Source organism: Stegodyphus dumicola, chromosome 3, assembly GCF_044657685.1.
Source record: "Stegodyphus dumicola isolate Sdum_Otavi_A_Nest chromosome 3, ASM4465768v1".
Classification (NCBI taxonomy): Eukaryota; Metazoa; Arthropoda; class Arachnida; order Araneae; family Eresidae; genus Stegodyphus; species Stegodyphus dumicola.
In genome coordinates this window covers 212382719-212406243 of record NC_140770.1, presented here as the reverse complement: position 1 = coordinate 212406243, position 23525 = coordinate 212382719, and the positions used below count along the sequence as shown (strand labels likewise).

Sequence of the window (23525 nt, the reverse complement as noted above, 5' to 3'; positions counted from 1 at the left end):
GTCAAGGCATAAATTGTTGTAAGTATAATTAATACGACTCTTGACCAATAAACATCTCTGATTAATTATATTTGTTTTCAACTAATAATTTTATGTTTTCTACATGATTCCAGGTAAAATAGCTTCATAATTTAGATCAGTTAGAATTTATCTCAATTTTTTAGGATCTATATCCTGCTTTCATGTCTTAAATTGTCTTTCTGTTTAATTATTGCGTACAAATAAAATTCCGATTCATTAAGTGTGAAGTTTCTTTCGTTAACAAGAGTTACTCAGCGATTAAATTTGGTAAAATCAGTAATAACTTTTAATGGAATTAAAAATTCTAGTTATTCGTATCGAAAACATTCTAAAAATAAAAATCTCGGTTCTTCACATTCTAATGAAAGCAAGGTTTTTTCCAGATTTATAAACAATGAGAATTAAATATAAAAATTTCAGTTTAATTATAAGCCTGTCAAATGGACATTTAAGAAGGCGCCCTTAAAGTTGGCGAGGACGAAAGTATCCCTACTGCAGTGACGTCACGAACTGCGCGCCGTGGCCTTGAGTTAGTTCTAGGAGGTGTTGGTGCCAGTCATACTTAATTATATGGCAACATCTGAAAATCATGTGTCTGTGTTTGTGGTTGAGCATGTTCAGGTTTGATTAACTGTTTCAAATTTGTATGATATTAGTAGTTGTACAATTTAAGTTGTACAAGTTATGGCCTCTCAATCAGTTGAGCTAGGTTTTGCTGATAAGAGAGCTTCTTGGAAGCTATCCAGCAAATATTTTCCGAGCAAAATTGGTGGCAAACCAGCATGGCTCAGATTAAAAGATTTACCTAATCCGGCTGATCTTCTTTGCAAAAAGTGTGAAAAACCTCTTGCTTTCTTACTTCAAGTATATGCGCCAGTGGCAGAGAAAGAAGACACTTTTCATCGTACTATTTTTGTTTTTATGTGCTTGAATGGAAAATGTCATCAGAGATTTAGTAATAGCAGCTTTGCCGTTTTTCGTAATCAGCTACCTCGACAAAACGAGTTCTATTCATATGATCCTCCTATACTGAATGAAAAATCTTGCAATGATCCATCTGCAGAACAATTTCAACCAATTTGTGATGTGTGTGGTTGCATGAGTGCAATTAGCTGTGAGAAATGTTCGGAAAGGAATTACTGCTCTGAGGAACATCGGAAATGTGACTGGGAATGGAATCATAAAAATATGTGTGGAAATAGTAAGAGAATTATAATTTGTGTATTGAATTATTTTCTTAATTTTGCTGCGTAAAAATTCTCTTAAGAGTGTTGTATATTTTAATCATTTTTTATCATATCATTTGAGAATGGTATACTTATTTAAAATGAAACTTTCAGCTTTTCTTGCATGTGTCCATGTGAGAATTCTTTATCAAAATTTTTCTGTGGAATTTTATTGAATTCAAAATACAACTTGAGTAATTATTTATTTGGTATAGAAAATAATAAATAAAAGGTAGTCAGTCATTTATGTATGACAGAATTTTAATAATATGCTATGCTGCACCCTAAATATATTTCATCATTTTAATTTTCATATTATTCATTTGATTATTATCCTCAGCATCGTTTCTCATTGTTTTTACCATTCTTTGGCAAGATTCAAAACTTGAAAATGTGGTTCACCGTTTTCTACATTTATCCATTCTGCAACATGCATGTCTTTTCATCTTGGACACATGTACGCCATGTTTTTTTACTGTAATGAACTATAGGAAGGCCATTAAATAACTAATCATTAAAAATAAAGGCCAAAATTACATTCATTGATAAAGAAATTCATCTGTATTAATAATTTTCACTGTATGCTGTCTAATGTTGTAATATATTTTGAGTAATTTTTTTTCAATTGATTGCTAGCTCAGTTAATAGCAGTATGATTTATAGAGGTTTTGTAGTTTACCAACTGATCTCTTTTAGATATAAAATACCATGTCACACTTGACAATCAGGGATTAAAAGTACTGAATATGTGTAATCCTGACTGTGTTTCAAACTGTGCTGCACTACTGTATAAATTTCTGACACAACTCAAATAAAGCGTGCCAGTAAAATTATTCTGACAATAAAACTATATAAAAAAAGCCCGTGCTTTTCTTTGAAAACCATATTGTGCTACTGTCTATATTTTTTAAATTACTAAATTTTTCCTTTTTCTGTTACTTTTGAACTACCTAATAATTTGCTCTTTTATTTTCTAGAATGATCTAGGGGAAAAATATATTTGCGGGTGCCCCCTGGCGAAAATTGCTGATTTTTGGCAGTACATGGACGCTAGGTTTGTGCACAAACTTGGGATTGCGCACTCCCTTGACTTTGGTTACACTGAACACGCCGCAATGCCCCCCGCTGAGCGGCGTGAAATTGATAAACAGATTTCGGAATGGTTAGAGAAATAACGGATATGCCTTTATCCATTTTATGCAGCAATTCCACTTTTTGTTTGATGGACATCGAAACATGCTTTCGCTTTGTAGATCCTTTGGCAGCTCTAGAATCGGAAATTCTTTTTGACATAATCAAAAGTTCAAGCTTACTTTTATAAAATTGCTCTAACAGTCTGCAAAAAATAATAAGCCGGATCCAATTAGAAGATTAAGGAACAACGCAATCTGCAACTTTAACTGAAATAGATAATTAAATAATTTTAGCTTAGCTGATACTGTCCGTTATACATTAAACATCCATCCGTAAATGTATTATGCACATGCGTAAAGGTATTATGCGCATTCGTAAACGCATTATGCGTTTACCCATGCGCAGAAAAATTGTAGCTTTGAGGTCTGGATTATGGACGTCCAAATTAAAGACTTTTGACTGTTGGCACAAAATCAGCCTTTTTTTTTAAAATAACATACCAATTTGTTTCCATATTTCGAGTCTACAACTCAAATTATCCCTAGATATTAAATTTTAAAATTTTTGCTGAGAAATTTGTGAAGAAATTTAAAAATTTATCTTGGCGAATTTTTTCAGTTTGTGCAAAAATATAATTCACTTGCCAAACTTCTTACTTTCTAGCAACCTATTTTCCTTTCCTTTTTTTGTTCTCTTTACACGAGCAGGAAAATGGTCATCATTCATTATTTCAAATAATTTTGACAACGTGCATAAATCACATTTGGCATTGTGATTGCTTATAACAAATATGCCAAATTTCAAAATGCACCAATATGTAAATTCATGTATATATTAGAAAATTTTGAATAGAAACTCTAATTTTTTGCAGGTGTGCTTAGAAATACATCTACTTTGAGATGGTGGTAGAAATTGTATAGGCTGTAATTCAAAATTTTTTCAAAAAAATTATAAAAAATATTTAAAAATACAACTTTTAAAACTAAATCATAAAAAATATGCAAATATTAATTGGGGTAAGCCTAAGTTTCGAATTCTGGAAGAAAGAATCAAGTAATAAAAAAAGAGAGATTAATAAATGTATACCTAACTCAATTAGCACTGAGGAGCTAAATTTTTTAGAGCTAATTTTTTAAAAACTAATCATGCAATTTTTACAAAACTTGGCAGTTTGGCATAATTTGAGTCGTAAAATTGAAATATGGAAAAACAATTGGCATGTAATTTCAGAAAAAGTCTGATTTTGTGTCTAAAGACCTATATTAGAAGAATGCTATGATATGTATTAGATTTATATATATAAATCTAATACATATCATAAGTCGCGCTTTCGAGACATGAAGAACGCAGGCTGGATTTTGGCAATTGGCCCAGTAGAATAGGAGTTATAAAACTGTCCCCCCCTTTTTTTTGCACAGTATACTTTTCAGGCTTTTTCATAAAGAAAAGGATGTGCTTATACACCCCTTTCTTTGGTTGCATGTTATGTTCCATGATATATAGTAATCGTTTCATATGTGTACCATTTTATGTGATATTTTTAAAAAGTGTTTATACTTATTTAAAAGAATTATTAAAAGGATCATGAACAAAATATTACTAATATTAAGCTGATTCATATGTAATTGAAAAAATAAGCCTTAGATGACTTCACCCAACTTCTACTCACCACAAAGCCTGAATATCAAAATCATTCTGAAAGAAAGTTAGATGTACTAATTATAGTCTAATAAAAATAGCTGTAAGGTATTTATAGTAGCAAATTAATTTCGGTTGATCTTTGGATTATGGTAACTTGGCGATTTTTTGGCGACCAACTCTGCTACAGCAACCCTCTATTTTTTTTTTTCGCCGCCAAAGACATGTTTCTTTTCTTTTTATTTACTGAACACTTTTTCCAACAATCTACTAGCCGAATTACACTTATGCTAGAAATTTTATGTAACAAAACTGCTTAATCATGACAAATATTAATTGCAAAATTAGAAAAAGTGCACAATCGCAAACTCCTTGCGCGTTTTTCAGAATAGCACATACACATAAACCATTTACACATCAACTTATTTTTACTTAAAAAAACATCCCAGAATTGCACAAAAATGGCATTGCACACATTGACATTGCATTGACATTTATCCATCTACACTGCTATTTTCTCATAAATTACAAAAATTTGCACGAAAATGCAAAAAAATTCTGTGAATCTTTAAACTTGTTAAAAAGAACATATATGAAATTACCTGATCGCGAAAAAGTATATACCCTTTCCAAGGATGAACATTTCCACGTATAAAATAAATAAAATATCCAAAAACTTTTACCTCTAAATTATCTATTATATTATAAACGTCACCAACGAATTCATACCGCAAACATTACAAATGGTTACAAATACTTAGTGTCAAATATTTAAATTATTTCCATACACGTTTACTTCAACTGAAACGTATACCAAATTCCTACAAACATGAAATTCACAAAATAACTATCATTTAATTAAAATATCACTAAACCATGTAAATGTCGACTTATTTTTACTTAAAAAAAAATCCCAGAATTGCACAAAAATGGCATTGCGCACTCTCTTCACTATATCCATGTACACTGCTTTTTTCTTATAAATTGGAAAAAATTCCCGAAAATGCATGAAAATTTTGTGAATCTTTAAATCCGGTAAAAAGAACATATATGAAATTACCTGATCGCAAAAAGTATATACCCTTTCCAAAGATGAACATTTCCATGTATAAAATAAATAAAATATCCAAAAACGTTTACCTCTAAATTATCTATTATGTTATAAACGTCACCAACGAATTCATACCGTAAACATTACAAATGGTTACAAATACTTAGTGTCAAATATTTAAATTACTTCCATGCACGTTTACTTCAACTGAAACGTATACCAAATTCCTACAAACATAAAATTCACAAAATAACTATCATTTAATTAAAATATTACTAAACCATGTACACGTCAACTTATTTTTACTTAAAAAAACATCCCAGAATTGCACAAAAATGGCATTGTGCACACTCTTCACTATATCCATGTACACTACTTTTTTCTCATAAATTAGAAAAATTTCATGAAAATGCATGAAAATGTCTTCGACTCAAAAGTATTCCAAAATACTACAAACATATAACTCACAAAATCACGATCATTAAATTAAAAAATACTACTTAAAATATAAATAAGCACATACATTAAATTAATAAAAATTAGATTACAATCCTAATTACTTTAAACTAAATCATTGCTAATAACAATTTTCCAATAATATCATATTAATTTATTTACTCCTTACATTTAGAACAATGCATAAAAATAATATCCTCAAATGATTAAAAATACTAACTTACCTAATCTTCAGAATCTTCATTACGTGGCACGCACACTTCCATTATTTCACACAACACACAATGAAGCTTAATACAAAATAATATAGTACTACAGTTTTCCAAATCCCCCCCCCTTTTCCGATTAAAGAACTGTAATTCGTCCATTAATGTCACATGACATATCTCATGATCTCTCATTTCCCTCACACAAAATAATGCGTAATCGGAACTGAGTACTTCTCACATTATTACCAAAGTCCTAGGTAGTAACCTTTATCACCTCCAAAATGTCGCGAAACTACCAGTTACCATATTCCAAAGATCAGCCTTAATTTATAATAAGTAATTAAATGTCTAAGGGTAGAATGTTGTAATAGTACATTTAATAAGTATAAACAGTTTATTTCGACGTTGAAATAAACTTTATGGTAATTTTTTCAAATGTATATAAATCATCAAAAACAATTTTTTAAAGCATTATGATTTGCTTAAATCTAATGAAAATACTTTGTCTTTCGTGCAGATGATGGTACAAAGAAACACAAGAAGTTGAAAAGTCAGTTTTTACTTCCCGAATTTGAATTGGTTACGGAAACTGAAGAACTGCCTTCAGTAACTGCAGAAAAAAGTGATGAAGAGAAGATGAGAGAATATCATCAATTTATGCAATCTTCTAAAGCACCAAGAGAATTGCAAGATGTGCGTGTAGATGACCTTGATATTGTGGTAAAGAAAAAAGACAAAGCTTTCAATAAATTTCAGAAAAGGATAAAAATTGAACCTGAACAGGTTAGCGATAGTAGTTTAAATTTGTTTTTAATAAAATTATAAGTTTTCCTTACATTTTCTGTTTTCAAACAGCAGCTCACTTTAATGTAATGGTTTTTGTACTATAGAAAGATACAGTTTGAGCTGACTGTTATTTGAATTGCATACAGATTTTATATTAATTCAATATTTTTCCAATTGTAATTAGAAAAATTGGTACTTATGTATTATCCAATCAACCACAGACAATAATTTTTGCCAATCGCCAGTCATTACTGCAGAATTCTAAAGGACATGGTCAACCACACTGTGTTACTTTGGCAATCAATAGTAGTATAATACATGAGTACCAAAGAACTTATTGTGATAAGTCTGTCACATTTCTTTTCCACGTAATTCCTTAAGTAAGGTTCTATATACTTTTCTTACGTAACAGTAGTGTCTCATTGAAAATACCTTAAATTAGGTTAACTGTGTTAAATTCTGTTTCCCCCCCCCTCAATTTTCCATCAGCTACTTGTATTACTGCTAATAAAATAATCACTTGGTTTCTAGGAATTATATCCTTTATTAGACTATCTGTAAAAGTTTTTGAGAATTTCCGAAAACCTTAAAAGTGAGGGCAGTAGTAAAAGAATGGCTGTAATTCTGATTGAAAGAGTTCACTGCTTTGTAAATATGGATAAGATATTCCAAAGATAATCTACACATCTTTCCTTTAGGTTCTTTTTCTCTAGCTACTTTTTTATCGTTTCTCTCTCTCTGTTTCATTGTGATATCTCTCCCAAGGAATTAGAGTTATTAAATGTATTAGCAACAGCTGGCAGCAATGAGAGTTCAAAAGATTTGAATGATTTAGTTTTGAACCTTGGCTAGAGGGAGTAAAGTAACTTTAAAGAATTCTGAAGATAAAAATGATATAATTTTGACTGCCTTTAAACAAGTATTATTCTAAATTGCTGTTATTGCCTTTAGATAGAATATTTCTCATAAGATTTTTTTATTATTATGATTTATTTTCTGTAAGTAAAGGTCCGTATTTATTGAGTTGCCAACTCTGCCAATTTCCTATGGTACTTTACTTCCGCCAACCCGATTTACGATATATTTCTCCTGATATTCTCTTATTCTTAAAATTTCTCATGATTGTGTAGTTTTGCTTAATACTTCATTATTTGCACCCCCAAAAGGGATTTTTGGCATCTGAAAGTGCTTGGGTTTTTCTCTAGATTACATATAAAAGAAAACCAAAGTTGTTTCATCAGTGAGATATTAGGGCACACTTCTGCTTTGTGTGTTGAGAGCATGTTTCTGTGAACTTTGTGTTCCAGTTATCCAATGAGCATCAAGTGCAGGTCATCTGGCATATATTAGCCAATGAGGACAAAGCAAGATTGTGGTTAATATATCATTCATCTCACCTCTGAGTGCTGCGAGTTTCACATGCTTTCGAGAAATAGATTAAGAAATTACAATTTTTTGTTTTACTTATGCAAAAAAGTAAAATATTCATATGCATTTCAAAAGTCGTACACATATGACTTTTCTTATATTATTTTGTCAAAGAAATGTAATATATTTGTGATGTGTACTGTTTGTTATTACGAATTTTTAACCAGTTTAGCACGGGGGAGGGGCCGATGTTCTTAAACATGCACATACACAAAACTGCTAATAAATTCTCAAGTGCAAGGACAAAAACAACTGTGATTGTTAAAGAAATGGGTATGAAAAATAAATCTTAAGTTCTTGAGTGCATTGAGTATGTCATTACATACTAGATAAATTTCCAATCAATAATGACGTGATTTTGCATGGTAAAGTTGCAGATGTTTCTGCTCTAGATTATGCATCTTTTTCTGATATTATATTTTTTTAGATTCTTCAATTTTACTTCATTTAGTTTTGAATGACGATGCTGATGTTGCATTTGATAAATTGCAGTCACAATATTGTAGTTTACAATTAGAAAACTTGGAAAACTTTATAAAACTAATAAGGATTGACACTCAGTGGAGTTTAATTGGAAAACTGAAAGAATATTAAAGAACAGTGAGTGAATTGTCTAAAATAATGTTCACCATCCTGACAATTTCCCATAGTAGTACAGATTGTAAAAGGATGTTCAATGTTACTAAAACAAGAACTAAATTTAGATCTAATATTAGTAATTATACATTAGAAAACTTATTAGCAAAAGCAGGCCTATGTGGTAATTGCTATGAATAAGTGAAGCTTCTTTCTTAATGAAAGTAAAATCTACTACTGTTCTTAGCATTTGTGTGAAAACTGATTAATGTATTATTTTTCTATTAAAAGGTACAGATAGTTTTTAAAAAAAAAAAGACATGTAAGTATTTTAACTGAACTTTCATGTATTAATTAGTTCCATTCATTATTAAAAATATATTTTCATCGTTTAAACAATCTTTTTGTCTTTGAGAAAATTCTCCATATTTTTGTGTCGTAGGTTGGCCAAGTGTACATTTGTTACCAGTGTTAAATTACTTAAAAAAGTACTTGAGATGGAATGATGATTAACAGCATGGAATTTAGTTTCATTAGATATGATATATTCTTGAAATGACTTCATTGTAGTATTATTCTGTGGTGAGACATGACATTGTAAACTGCTCACAGTAATATTCTGCATATTCTTTAATTATAATCAAAATAGAAGATGGAAAGAGAAGACCAAAAGTAAATATAAAAATAATGTAGACAAGTGAAGAAGTATTCAGTAGTCCAAAATGTTTCACTTGCTGTGAAATGCATCAGAATAAAAGAATATAAATCAGCTTTTAATATTTGTGCTAAACATCCAAACATGAAATAACAAATAGCTATAAATAGCAGTGCACTACATGAAACTCTGAAAAAAAATGAAACTTGTCTATAGATTTCAAAAAATTAATAATAATAAATTTTAGAAGTGAAACTCGTGGATTCTAGTTTTTCTGACGAAAGATACATTAAAATCCTTAGTCACTTGTCAGTTGAAGATGTATTGTGAAATATAAATTCCTAATGGCTACCCTTATATTAATTTAACATATCTTAAAGCAGGTGTTTCCTTGCTAAGCTCTCACCATATAGTTCCTATCCTGTGTTGACCAAAGAAATGGTGAACTTTCTTAGTTTTCAACAAAACAATGATGTCAGAGTTTTAATTGTGCTGTGGTAGGTGTTGCATAATTTTGATGAAGAGGTTTTTTTTTTTTTTTTTTTATTTTTATTTATTTTTTTTTTTTTTTCTTCTCAAGCAGCAAAGCTACTTTGTTACTTAGTAAATAATAAATTAACAGAAGCTGGAGTGGAGGAAATCATATGTGGTTTACTATACACAGATACCATTACTTGCATACTTAACATATTCCTTTTTGTGTATGGGCATAAGAGATTTAACCCTCTGAGTGGCACAGGATTTTAGATCTATCATGAAGACTGGTATTTAAACAGCATTTATTAATTGAGTTTGTATAATTACTTATTTTAGTCTCTTATTTTTATAAACTTACATTCATTAAGATGATATTTACATTATTAAAGAAAGTAAGAAAGCAAAATATCATAAGTTATAAGCTAATATATGCCAAGCAGCAAAAGTTCTAATGACCGGATAAAGCCAGTCATAATGCTCAGATGGTTAATGCTGCCTCCAAATTAATATTATGATTTTTAGAATAATAAATGCTTGATCTGTGGTCATAAGAGCTTATGCATCTTAATGACTGCTTTTAATATTTTTTTGTTATTGTAATTGATTATAATGAGGATTTTGTGTGTAAAGAAAGGAATGTTTCTTGGAGTACTTTCTAACAGAAACTGGCTCATAATCACATCACATTACACTTGGGAAAAGTCATGAAAATGGCCATGCAACTAAACCTTAATATCTTTTTTACTAATATATATTTATTACATAGACACAGCTCTTTTTATGCTTTTGTAGTTCATTATTTAATCTAAAAAAAAGTTGCATTTTGATTTATACATCTTACGTAAGCTTGTTTTTAGTTTTCTACCAGTTTTTATAGAACTTGTTAGATTATTTAATGGGAAAATTATAATCTCAAAAATATCATAAGTAGTCAGACATAGACTATATAAGAAGTACTTAACCCTGTGCTTTAATTATTTTAATAGTTCATAAAGTACTTTTTTTAATCCATAGGTTTTACGTTATCAAAGAAGAGGAGAACCTCTGTGGGTTTCATCTGAACATGTGCCATCTGAGAAAGATATACCTGTATGCAGCTGTGGGGCAAAACGTGCATTTGAATTTCAGGTGATTTCAGCCTTTTTAAAAATGTTCACTTGTTTTCTTGCGACTTAGCTAAAAAAAATTTTTTTAAACCTCTTCACAACTTACACTGCTGTAATTGAAATGACCGTAGTCAAAATCCCCATGGTCTGTTTTCTACCCCCCCCAAAGTATGCAGTATTCTATGGAAAAATTCCTAAAACTACTTTGCATTAACTTATTCTTCCCATAAACTGTTTGTTGTAGATTCTTCTCCTGCTTATCGTTAGGTAAAAGTGATTTTTTTAATACGCATGAGTGTTGATTCTTGCATGATTAGGCTTTCTTCAAAGTGCAAAGCTATTACAGTGTTTTAACTTAATTGAAGCTATATTATGTTATGATACAAATAAATTCATTTTGGAATCAGAAGATGACAGCTGGAATTAAGTAAAAAATTAAATAAATAATAAGGAAGAAGAATAATTTGTAGTGAAATTTGAAGATAAATGTGGTTTGTATTTAAAATCAAATGTTTTAGAGCAATACAAGGAAAATCAAGTAAAAGAATAGTTTTCTAATGTTGACAATGATGTCTTTATGGCATCACTATTAGTCTTCATTCAACCAACTTTCGGGACCAATTCATAATTTATGTTCTGCTGCTTCATCTTATAGTATATTGTTAAGAATTTTATGTATAAGGCAGGTCATTTAACCCTTTAAAGGGCACTCATATGTAAAATATACTGAAAGTTTGTCAATTTTTTAACCTTCTAAAAAATGCTAATTTTCTATACCAAAAGCTGTAATCTTCTGTTTTTAGTGTTTCCTTTTGATTCTAGATGGCAGTACTACCTACGAATGCTCAATGTTTTGCAGTTATGAAATTAGTGTACCTTGTTCAAAGGTATTATGTTTGAAGATTCATAAATTATATTAGAGGGGAGGGAATTGAAAATCTGCAAATATATGACATACCTATGCTGAACCTTATATATTACTGCATTTCAATCAAACTGATAATTAAAGGATTGTTTATAGGATTTTAGGATTAAATATTATGTTGATGGAAGGGTGGGAAGTTTACTGATCTAGTGCTAAGAATGAATAAAAGTATTTTAGTTTCTTTTTATACTTTGCTTACTCCAGTCGAATTTCTCGTTCGTCTTTGTTTGGCTAAAATTGTAATTTCACCACTCCCAAGAAAATCTGATTTTGAAATCATCGTCTGGCATCAAAATATTGCACAACTGTAGGAGTTAAATCTGGATGTTAGTAATTTTAAGAAATAGGAGGTAATGGAAATTCCTCGGCAGCTGAGAGAAACAATATAAGACCAGAGAGAGCATCAGTTTTTAATTCAGAGTTGACTGTGCAGTATTGAGAGAGCTACATTCAAGCTTCACCTTTTAAATGCACTGTGCATTGCATTGTGTTTTAACTCTCTTAGTAGTGTGAAATGTAACTACTGATCTTAGTAGTGTGAAATGTAACTACCGCGAAAGTATGAATACTTTCGTGAAATGTTCCAGAACTGTAAGGTGTTAAAGAAAATCAATTTAAGCTATCATGTTTCTGTGTGCATTCAGTCCCTTACAAACCCTAGGCATTCAAAGATTTTTAGTGCCAGGGATTGGGATGAATGCTGGTGATGAGCCATGAAAAAGCAACTAAGACAGCTGGTGATGGTCTTTGCTGTACTCCAAGAAAAAATGGAAGGGACCATCAAGCCTATTAAAGAAGGGATGCAAACAGGTCTAGAGATGGAACGGACCCTTAAGTCAGTTCAAGAAAAGATGGAAGCAGGTCAAGAGGAAATGGAAATTACTGCTATAATACAAAACAGATTCAAGGGAGTGGAAGGTAGAATAGACATGGTTGAAAACAAAGTTGGACAATATGAAGAAAAAGTGTCTGCTATTAAACAACAGATTGAAGAAACAGTTTCTGATGACGAACAAGAAATCAATGGCAGGGTTTCTGTTGCTATCAGCAAAGTTCACAGCTGCACACAATTCTAATGCCTTTATATACACTGGTGTGCAAAAATTAAGGACGAGACGGTTTTTTTCAATATAACTTTGTACAAAAGCTTTCCAAATCAACACATTTAATACTGTAAGATCCCCAATACGTAAGGACATGAGTAATATAAGCAACATTTACTAAAAGAGAAATCGGAGGGATAAAAAGAAGCATTATTGAAAAAGTAGCATGGAGCACAATGCGACTGAAGGCCGAAACATCCCTGTGATGGGTGTCCAGCAAGAAACATCCGGTCTTTAATAGGGGATATGATCTCCCCTGACTGCTAGGGTATTCTCAGCGTCTGCCCATGCTGAGAATGAGGGTGTCAATGAGTTGTTGAAGCATTGCTGCCCATTCGTCTTGCAGCGCCAATCGAAGTTCCAGAATCGTTACTGGTGGTAAGGTACGAGGTGCCAAGCGTCTGCCTAGAAAATCCCATACATGCTCGATGGGACTGAGATCCAGAGATCGTGCCGGCCAATCCATACGTTCAATATCCTCACTCTCTAAGAGCTGTTCGGCAGCTACTCTGCGATGACATGGTGCATTGTCGTCCATGAAAAGGAACTGCGGACCCATAGCGCCTCTAAAAAGACGCACATATGGAAGAAGAATCTCGTTACAATAACGGGTCCCATTAACTGGACCTGCGTCGAAGATGTGAAGGTCTGTACGACTACCAAGCATGATGCCTCGCCAAACGAGAACACCACCACCTCCATACCTGTCCCTTTCAATGATGTTCGAGGGATGATTGCGGCTTCCCTGTTCTATCCAGATGAAAATCGCTACTCAGACTGAATCTGCTCTCATCTGTAAAGAGTACTCGTCCCCATTCATTGTCTCTCCAGTTCCGGTGTTCCTGGCACCACAGAGAACGCCTTCTCCGATGGGCAGGCGTTAGAGGTACACACCGTACAGGGCATCGTGCAAACAGACCACCACCGTGCAGTCTTCTGGCCACAGTAAAACGCGATATCGGTCGTCCAGTCGCCTGTGTGGTGTGTCTAGCGATTTCTCCCGCTGTCTGTCGCCTGTTTCTTCTGGCCTGTAAGGCAATATACCAGTCATCTGCGGGTGTGGTTCCTCGTGGATGACCACTACTAAACCCCCGGATAGCTGTTCCTGTAGTTTGAAATTGTCTCCAAAGTCGTGAAACGATGCTGTGAGCAATTCCGAACTCTGCAGCCACACTTGTCACACTGCGGCCTTCCTCCAACTTCCCAATGATTCGACCTCGGGTAAAAGCATCCAGATGTCGTCTAACAGATTGATTATTCGCCATTTCTCGCCGAGGCAGCAACTCGGTGTGATTTTAACTGCTATACGGTGTGCAATCTCTTTGCCAGAAATACTGATCTTACACCGACAACATGCTTTATACTACTCAGACGCTCCCCCATTACGTCTACCTGCATATCTGCGCCTGTGCTACCGTACATCACCTTACTTAATCTCCTGATTGGTCTTTCTGTCTGCTCTGCCTCTTCGTTCAGCTGATATGCTAATTTTTTGACTTCGTCCTTAATTTTTGCACACCAGTGTATGTGCACTGTGCCAAAAAAAAAAAAAAAAAAAAAAAAAAAGAAAGAGAGAGAATGGGAAAGTTTTATATTTCCCATTCTACTGGGCCAATTGACGAAATTCAATTTGCATTCTTCATGTCTTGAAAGTGCGACTTAGGATATGTATTAGATTTATATATAGCATTTTTTTAATATAGGTATTTTTACACAAAATCAAAATTTTTCCTAAATGACATGCATTTTTTTTAAATAGTAGTTTTTAAAAAACTAGCTATCAAAATCAATTAACATTGAGGAGCTAAAGCTCCTCAATGTTAATTAAATTTTATATACAGGGTGTCCGAATCAAATGTACCTATTTTGAACAGTCAGTTAAACACAAAGTTTTAGCGCTGTGAGGGCAACATTGGCCACATGTGGGAGCTGAATTCGTAGAGTTTGGCGTCAATATTTTTTTTCTTGCTTCTGACACACCTGCACTTTTGCTGAGCCAACAAACTGAAAATGGCATCACCGCAAGAGAAGGCACAAATTGTTCTCTGGTGTGTAGAACACAAATCCGTAGTAAAAAGTGTAAAGAATGTTTCAAACAGTTTATGAAAGAAATTCACTCCCAAGCTAAGAGCATTAAAAAGTGGCTGAAAATGTTTCTCGAAACGGGAAGTGTATGAAAAAGATCTGGAGGTGATTGGCGCTCACATTCTGATTCACATGTGGAACATGTTCGACAGTCTCGTTTGGAGTCAGTCGATCAAGCAGACAGCTTCTGAATTATCTATGTCACAATCAACTATTCATGATGTGCTGCATCGAAAACTGATAATGCATGCATATAAAATGCAGATTCTGCAGAAACTGCAACCAAATTATTGGTCGCAGCGGATTGAGATGTTATCTTGCATAAAAAATAAACACAATTTTCTAAACCGCATCTTTTTTCAGATGAAGCTACATATCACATTAGCAACAATGTTAATAAGCACAACTGCAGAATTCAGGAATTCAAAATTCGGCACAACTCAGAAAATCCCCATTCACTGCAATAGGAATAGATCAGCCCAAAAATCAATTTCTGATGTGCTCTGACACATGATACAGTCATAGGACCATTTTTCTTTGCTAAGACGTCTGTGACGGCAAACATTTACCTGGACGTGTTATAAATTTACGCAATATCCCAAATGCAACAACCCACTGTTATCTTCCAACAAGATAGGGCCCCTCCTCACTGGGACACGCATGTTCGTGCATTTGAAAATACAACCTTCCATAACCAATGGATAGGACGCAGTAGCCCCATTGTCTGGCCGCCAAGTTCTCCCGAAATGACTCCTCTCGATTTCTTCTTTTGGGGCTACATGCAAGACAAAGTGTACTCGGGAAACATCTGTGATATTGAATCGTGCTTCCATAACTGCGGCTACTGTAACTCCGGAAATGCTACACCAGACATGGTTGGAACTGGACTACCTGCTGGACATTCTCAGAGTTACTAAGGGAGCTCAAGTGAAATTGTACTGACTGTTTAATAAAAACTTTGTGAGTTTTACAGTTTTCTTATGCTTTTAAACTGTCTGTTAAGTAGAGCAGCCTCTCCAAATTCGGACACCCTGTATATTTATTAATATCTCTTTTTGTATTGAACTTTTGATTCCTTCTTACAGAATTCGAAATTCAGGTTCATTCCAAAAAAAATTTCCGGATTTTTTATTATTTATTAAAATATGTATTTTAAAATAATTTTTATAAATTCAAAAATAATTTGAATATAATCTATAAGATTTTTATCGTCATCTTAAAGTAGATTTCTAAGCATACCTGCATAAAATTACAGTTTCGTATTCAAAATTTCCAAAGATGTACGTGAATTTATATATTGGCACATTTTGAAATTTGGCATATTTGTTAAAAGCGATAAAACATCAAATGTGGTTTAGACACTTTGCTAAAATTATTTGAAAGTAAGAACAATGTGACTTTTTTTCCACTTTTACACAACGTAAAACAGTATGAACGAGGTGCCTTTTTTTCCTGCTCAGGCATAATGGAAGGAAAGGGAAATTGGTTGTCATATATTTAGAAGTGCGCCAAGTGAATTATTCTTGGTGCATATTGAAAAAAAATCTGATGTGTACATCACATGACTTGTATGAAACATCACTTGTATGAAATATTAAATTATACGCATTTTTCCTTGCATTTCATTTAAACTTAATGGATTGAATTAAATTTATTTCATCGATAGAACATAAACCACAATAGAATAAATAAATGCACTCTTTTTGTTTATCATAGTGACACTCTGCTCATAGGTTTACTTAACAGCATTACATTTCATTGATTTTTCATGTCAGAATGCCCGAAATTTATATCATCTTAAGGATTATATAATCGTTGCCACATTTTCTATTCAAATACTATAATAAATCTAAAATGATGTATAAAACATATTAAGAAAACAACAACAACAAAAAAAGAAAAAGTTTTCACAGATGATTTAGTATTTCTCATTCAATTAATTCAGTTTTCACTTCGTGACAAGGCAAAAATACATAAAAACTCAAAATATTTGTATTGAAAATTATGAAGTAAATCTTAAACACTTATTTCCTCGAATAAATTCCAGAATGAATAAAGCATGATTTAATTCGCAATAATAAAAGAAGGCGCTGTCTTTGTTATTGTGAAACTTACTTTCTCTAGATTGGCAACAAATCTACTATTTTGCTGTTTCAAATGTAAACAAATATTGCTGCCATTGCAAAAATAATTAGGCTTAGCGGCACTTAAATGACTTTTAAATTGTTAATAATTCTAAAAATATTATATGCAGATTTACTAAATGCATAAAACTTTAACCTGATGATAAGAACAACATAATTCAATCACTTTTAAAGCCAAAAGTGCCCAGTTTACAAACATATAAGAATAAAGAAACTGAGATACGTACATACATACACACAGATGCCACGAAAATTTCTCTTTAGAATTCATTTTCAATCAGTTTTATAATTTTTTTGGGGAGAAGAGTCCTTTATTCTGTCCTTACGTATGATTGTCACGTAAAAATATCTTGCATTCGGTAGTGGTCAAAATGGATATTTTTGTTGAAATATGATGCCTGAATTTTTTCACGGTTACAATACTTCCAATTTACTTCGTACAAGGAAGTAAAAATTGTGCCAACATAAATTTTTGAATTTCTCCGTAAATTTTGCACCAAATTTTACAGAATTTAACATGGTACGTAACGGCCCTTATATTTGAAATGCTTACTTTTTCTCTCAAGCACTTATTTTTTTGCTTTTAGAGCCCTTTTTTTTTTTTTTTTTTTTTCCCTTAAGTAATGCATATTTTTTCCCTGTACGAAGGCCGAAATTAAATAAATAACGTTTCTTCTTTATATAGAACGTCAGATGGTGAATCATAGTCTGGGAAATAGCTTTTCGCCCCTTTCTCTGCATTAACGTAACCTTTGGTGTGTAGTACAGACTTTGGTGCACGTCATTGGTGAAAGAAATGCGAAAGCGGTAGAAAGTTCCGGTACATTCTGTATTCTTTTCCTCCCACCCAAGACTACACATGTTTGAATTTCTATCAAGATTTTAATAATTTGCATTCTCGTTCCGTGTGGTCAGTTCATATTCACATTTATTATGATCATTATGCTTATATTATGAGGATATGTATGAATATTTATAATAATATAGTTGCAGTAACTGCTGAAGTGTATATAAACTTAAAAAATGGGTGTGTTTTAACACTGATTAGCTTTCTACGGAATAATATTAGGAATGGCGTAAATAAAGTGAAAGTAATTGAATAGTCAAAATAATTTAATTTTTTTGCCAGTGCATCATGCATTATGGAAGTTGGGAGGTCCTCCTCTTTCTCTGCAAAATCTCGAATATTGAAACCGTTTCATGTCGCAGCAAGACAAGCAACGAACTTTTTTTTTTTTTTTTCACTTTTCAATCTAGATTAAATAGGTCTGAAAAGTGTGCGGTCTACCAACCTTAGCAAAGAATGATTCTATTCGGGAAATTTAATGCAGTCTGTTCAAAATTTGAATGGAAAACACCCCATATTGGTAAGTTTCTTTTCCTTTGTTTAGCTCTTTATTTTCCGAATACCAGCAACTGTTGATTCCGACTGCATAATATCATGTACAGACAAAGTAAGGCGCACATATTGCACAATAACATTTGCAATATTTTGCAGAGATAATTAATTTTCATGTTCAGTTTCAGATTTGTTTATGAGCACTTAAAAGAGTTTTACTGTGTTTGCTAAGCAGAATATTTTTCAGTTTCGTTGGGCTATTTTTATATGATGCACATATTGAAATGTCAAAAGCATTATTTAGCTGAAAAATCTAAAAAAGGGCTACAATCTACCCCACCTCCCTCCTCTTTTTCCAGCTACACTCGACTATCCGGAATTTTCAGATAATCGGCAATTTCCGAGTATACGGATTAATTAAGCTTTTACTATTAAAGGCATGAAGCAATTTCCCATCTTCTGATTTCAGAAATGTTTGTCTTCTTACTTAAATTACTTTACTTGCAATATCTGTTAAGGGAAAACTGTTATATAATGAAAATTTTCAGAATTTTGATTAAATTATTTAAATATGAATATGAGTGGAAAAATAAATTGTATTTCTTACTAGGATCCAAGTGAATACAATAAATATGGCTTATTATTATTAATTTTCCCTATTTTGAACAGAAATTTCATCATTAAATCTTGTAATATAGCTTAGTTCTGCATAGTTTTTCCCCCTCATTGTAAACTAGTTCCGTAAATTGAATTGTTATTTAAAAAAAGTAATTGTTTTCCATGATTGAGTAATACTCAATCTCTCTTAATAAATACTGAATTTCTCATATTTAATTACAAGTCTAATTTTTCTTTTAAGATTAGGCAGTTGTGTATAATGTAATTAGACAGGTGCTTATGTTTTTAACTAAAATGTGGCTACTAACCCTGTTTAATATTTAGGCATAATTTCAATCGTAGAATCAAAATATGGGAAAAAATTGGTGTTATTTCAGAAAACGTCCGATTTTGTGTCAAAATACCTCTGTTAGAACAGTGCTATATATAAATCTAACATATATCCTAAGTCACGCTTTCGAGACATGAAAAACACAATTTGAATTTTGTCAATTGGCCCAGTAGAACGGGAGATATAGAACTGCCCCCCTTTTTTTAGTGTACAGTAGTTTGATGCACACTCGGATGTATTACTTATTGTCTTAAAGGAAAAGTTTGATTTTATTTATTACATCAGAAAAATTCCTAGAAATACCAGGTATACTAGTACATTGAAAATTTTATTTCGACTCATAATAAAAAAAAACTGGTTTTGTTTCACAGTGTCCAAGAGCACAAATAATGAGCCCAGTTTTCTTTGAATCCAGTGTGAATATTGCTATTTAACCAGACTCCTTTGGACAATTTTATGACCAGTTAACAAAATAAAAAGTGAATTCACTTAATTATTCCTTATGCAGTTGAGTCGTGTAAGGTGTGAAAGGGCAACATATCACACCTTACACGACTCAACTGCATAAGGTCATAAACTGTGTATGCTTAGCAAAGCCACCATGTTCCTCGGAGTTGTCGGTGGACTTGCTTTATATATTGGGAAAATTAAAGCAAAAAATTTACATCAACAATCCAAATTAACTGAAGGAAAACATTGCAAACATCACTGTTAAACAGATGCAAGCAGTATCAGCCATTCTGATGTGACTAGATGTGCACAAAATGTGAATGAGGACCACTTTCAGCATACAATAAAACAATCCACTTATTTATTATCTTGTCATATTATTACTGGGGGCAGGCTATATTTTCATTGCCCATCATGTATATCATGAGTCATAGTGATGCCTGAGAAAAAACTACCAAATATTTCTTCAGACATGTTGAATTTTTTGTTGAAGTCACTGCAAAGCTGATGATGAAAATGATTCAGAGGATAATATTATATGTGCAGAGCTTTTGAAGGAAGCAGTTAAGTGTGGAAAAATCCTACAAATTGTCACCTCAGTAGTAATATCAGCTATTCTTTCTGCTTCAGGTAAAGTAACAATTGTTGAAATTGTAGCTAAAGTCAAAGCTATTACTGTGAAAATTTAATTGATTATGGTACAGTCAAAAGTCGTTAATCCAGACTCGTCGGGACTTCAGCGATTCCGGATTATCGATTTTTCTGCATTTCGGCGATCCGGATTATCGATTTTTCCGCATTATAGATCATCAGTTTAAATCTTGTAAGATGGCATGCAGAAATTCTAAAATAAAAATATGAAACCATAATTTATGAAATAAAGAACAATTATGATCTAAAGGGTATCAAAATTTACAAAAAAAAAAAAAAAAAAAAAAGCTTAATATTTATTTGTTTACTTTGTTAAACATTTCTTTCAATGTAAGTTGTTTAAGTTGCTTTGTTTTATGTGATAATACTTTCTTTTTAATACTACAAACAGACATAATTTCTTGTTCAGTTACAGAGATCCGCTGTTCAAGTCCCGTAATTGCTGTGCTGAGAACATCAACTAACTTGTCAAACGAAATTTTTTCGTTTTCACTAACCTTTCTGTCACCTTCTTCATGTCTTTATCCATTTTTTGCAGCAATTCCACTTTTTGTTTGACGGACATCGAAACATACTTTCGTTTTGTAGATCCTTTGGGAGCTCCAGCATTGGAAATTCTATTTGACATAATCGAAAGTTCAAGTTTACTTTTATAAAATTGCTCTTACAATCTGCAAAAAATAATAAGCCGCATCCAATTCGAAGATTAAGGAACAACGCAATCATCAACATTAACTGAAATAGATAATTAGATAATTTTAGCTTGTACCGTCCGTTATACATTAAATGCGCACGCGAAAACGTATTCTGTGCTTGCGCACACGCAAATGCGCAGTCGTAAAGGTCTTACGCGCACGCGTAAATGCCTATGCGCATGTGTCAACGCAGCACATGCGCAGAAAGTTTTTAGCTTTGAGGTCCGGATTATAGATCATTCCGGATTATGGGTGTCCGAATTAACGACTTTTGACTGTATTACTCAAATATGGAGTACTATATTACAATATGGGGTTCTCAAAAAATATACTTTAGAGACTTTGTATATACCATTAAAATTATGGTGAGGAAAAACATTCAAAGAGCATGAATGTTTGCATCAAGTCAGAGATGGAGGTAGAATTATAAATCATTGTCAGAAATATTTATTAATGTGTAATGATAATTATTTTTCAATTTTTTATTTAAAATATTTTATTTACTTTTAATAAAAGTATAGAATGTCGAATAATAGGTCTGTAGATTTTTTTTTTTTTTTTTTTTTTTTTGTCGTCGTCTTAAGAATGGCCTTTTAATAAGTTTTGAGGGTATCCTTTATTCATCATTATGTTTGTATATGTAGGTGTACACTCCCCTCAGCAGTTCTGTAGACTTTTATGTTACAGAAATGTTTATTAAAACAAGCTAACAGTATTGTTTTAATAAACATGAAGGTAAAACTGGATCAAATAGTTATGAAATAGTTTTAATTAATAAAAATATCCTTTCATTAGGTTTCTTGGTTTCTGTGCTTTAAAGTTAAGGAGGCTTAGTAAGCAAATTGACAGTATTACTACCTAAATAATTTGTTTCTGCTGGTATTTTTAAGACCTACAAATTTCTTAAAATAGCTCAGATTCAGTTGTGGAAGTTTGTTAATCTATAGTTGTAGATTAAGTAAATTGCTGCATATGCAAAAATACATCACTATTTGGAAGATAATTAATTTGCTTATGTTTATTCAAAATCATTTGTAATTTTAATAAAAACATTATTTTTCAGGTGATGCCACAACTTTTGAACTTTTTATCCTTAGATAGTGTAGAAGATAGTGTGGATTGGGGTACTTTAATTGTGTATACTTGTTCTGAATCTTGTGAAAGGGGTACAGGTGCTTATGTCAAAGAATTCTTGTGGAAACAAGATTTTTCCAATGACAGATCTTAATAAAACTTATATATGAATTTCAAAATAAATAATGTATTGTTGTTATTTAATGATTCCAATATACAAAGTAAATAATGTAAGTAGCTATAAGTGTTACTATACCATGTCTACAAAAGCCTTGACATGGCCTTTATTTTTCTAACGACTAGTCATAGACATAAGTAGAACATTACTATAGTGAGAAATGTTTCATATGGCACAAATATTAGCATTTTTAAATTTAAAAAAATTGATTTTACAAAGGTTAACTTGTTATATATTCTTCAGGGCCTACACTTGTATTTAGGAAAGTTTTACACAGTTAACTAAGGTATTTCATTTCAAAGTTGGAGATTGTATTTAGGCACCAGATGCAAACTGGAGAGCATTTATTTGTATAAAACTATCAGTTTAGAAAAAGGTTTCTGATGTTAATAAATTATGAGTAAAATTTTGTACTGATTGGCGTGAAAAGTATTCACAAGAAAAGTAAGCTGTTATTCACTGGGGGCTTTAAAAAATAAAAATAAAAAAAAAAAAAATAAAAATAAAAAAAAAAAAAAAAACTTATTCACAGAATTTTTATTCTAGAAAACACTTTAGTAATAACGCATAGCCAACATGTAACGTTTTTTGCAGGAATTAAAAATTTTAAACATTTTCTAGTTTAACTACTTTTTTGTATGATTATTAGATAATGATTTTTTTTAAACCTTTTGATAGTAATCAATGAGCTCAGTTCTTATTCCAGTTACGAACCACAGTGTGTGAGAACAAACATGGCTTGTATTACAAATTTACAATTGACAAGATTCACATGTATTTGGAAATAAAGAATTGCTTAATTCCAGTTGGAAATGATGTCAGATATCCTAAATTTTGAAATCAAATAGCTTGGTCAAGTTTTGTTGTACAGGAATCAAACTTCTTGTATTTTGTATAAAACTGTTAAGTAAAGTTTGAGGCCTGGGACAATCATTTTCATGTTTTTATAAAATTGACTTTTTTTAATTTGAAAAATGCTGATCACATTCTGCTAGTAAGTTTTTTCCCCATACTCCTTCATCTAATTTCGGCATTATAATTTGTACCTCATCGCCAGAAATAAATGCTTTAATTGATGGAAATACTTTTGTAACTGGAAGTATATGTCTATGACCTGTTGTAAAAATATATAGTTATGTCAGAAATATTATTAATGTTTAAAATTATTT

General features: G+C 31.9%; 1 protein-coding gene across 1 annotated transcript; it reads left to right on the top strand.

The window, feature by feature from the left end:
* The first annotated feature begins 529 nt into the window (after positions 1 to 529).
* Positions 530 to 22364, top strand: LOC118193616 (uS5 assembly chaperone PDCD2-like). The gene is made up of 4 exons (XM_035364728.2): positions 530 to 1222; positions 6253 to 6518; positions 10672 to 10785; positions 22168 to 22364. Exons 1-4 carry the CDS (start codon positions 706 to 708, stop codon positions 22330 to 22332), a joined length of 1062 nt encoding a protein of 353 aa, XP_035220619.1. The 5' UTR covers positions 530 to 705; the 3' UTR covers positions 22333 to 22364.
* The last annotated feature ends 1161 nt before the right edge of the window (positions 22365 to 23525 follow it).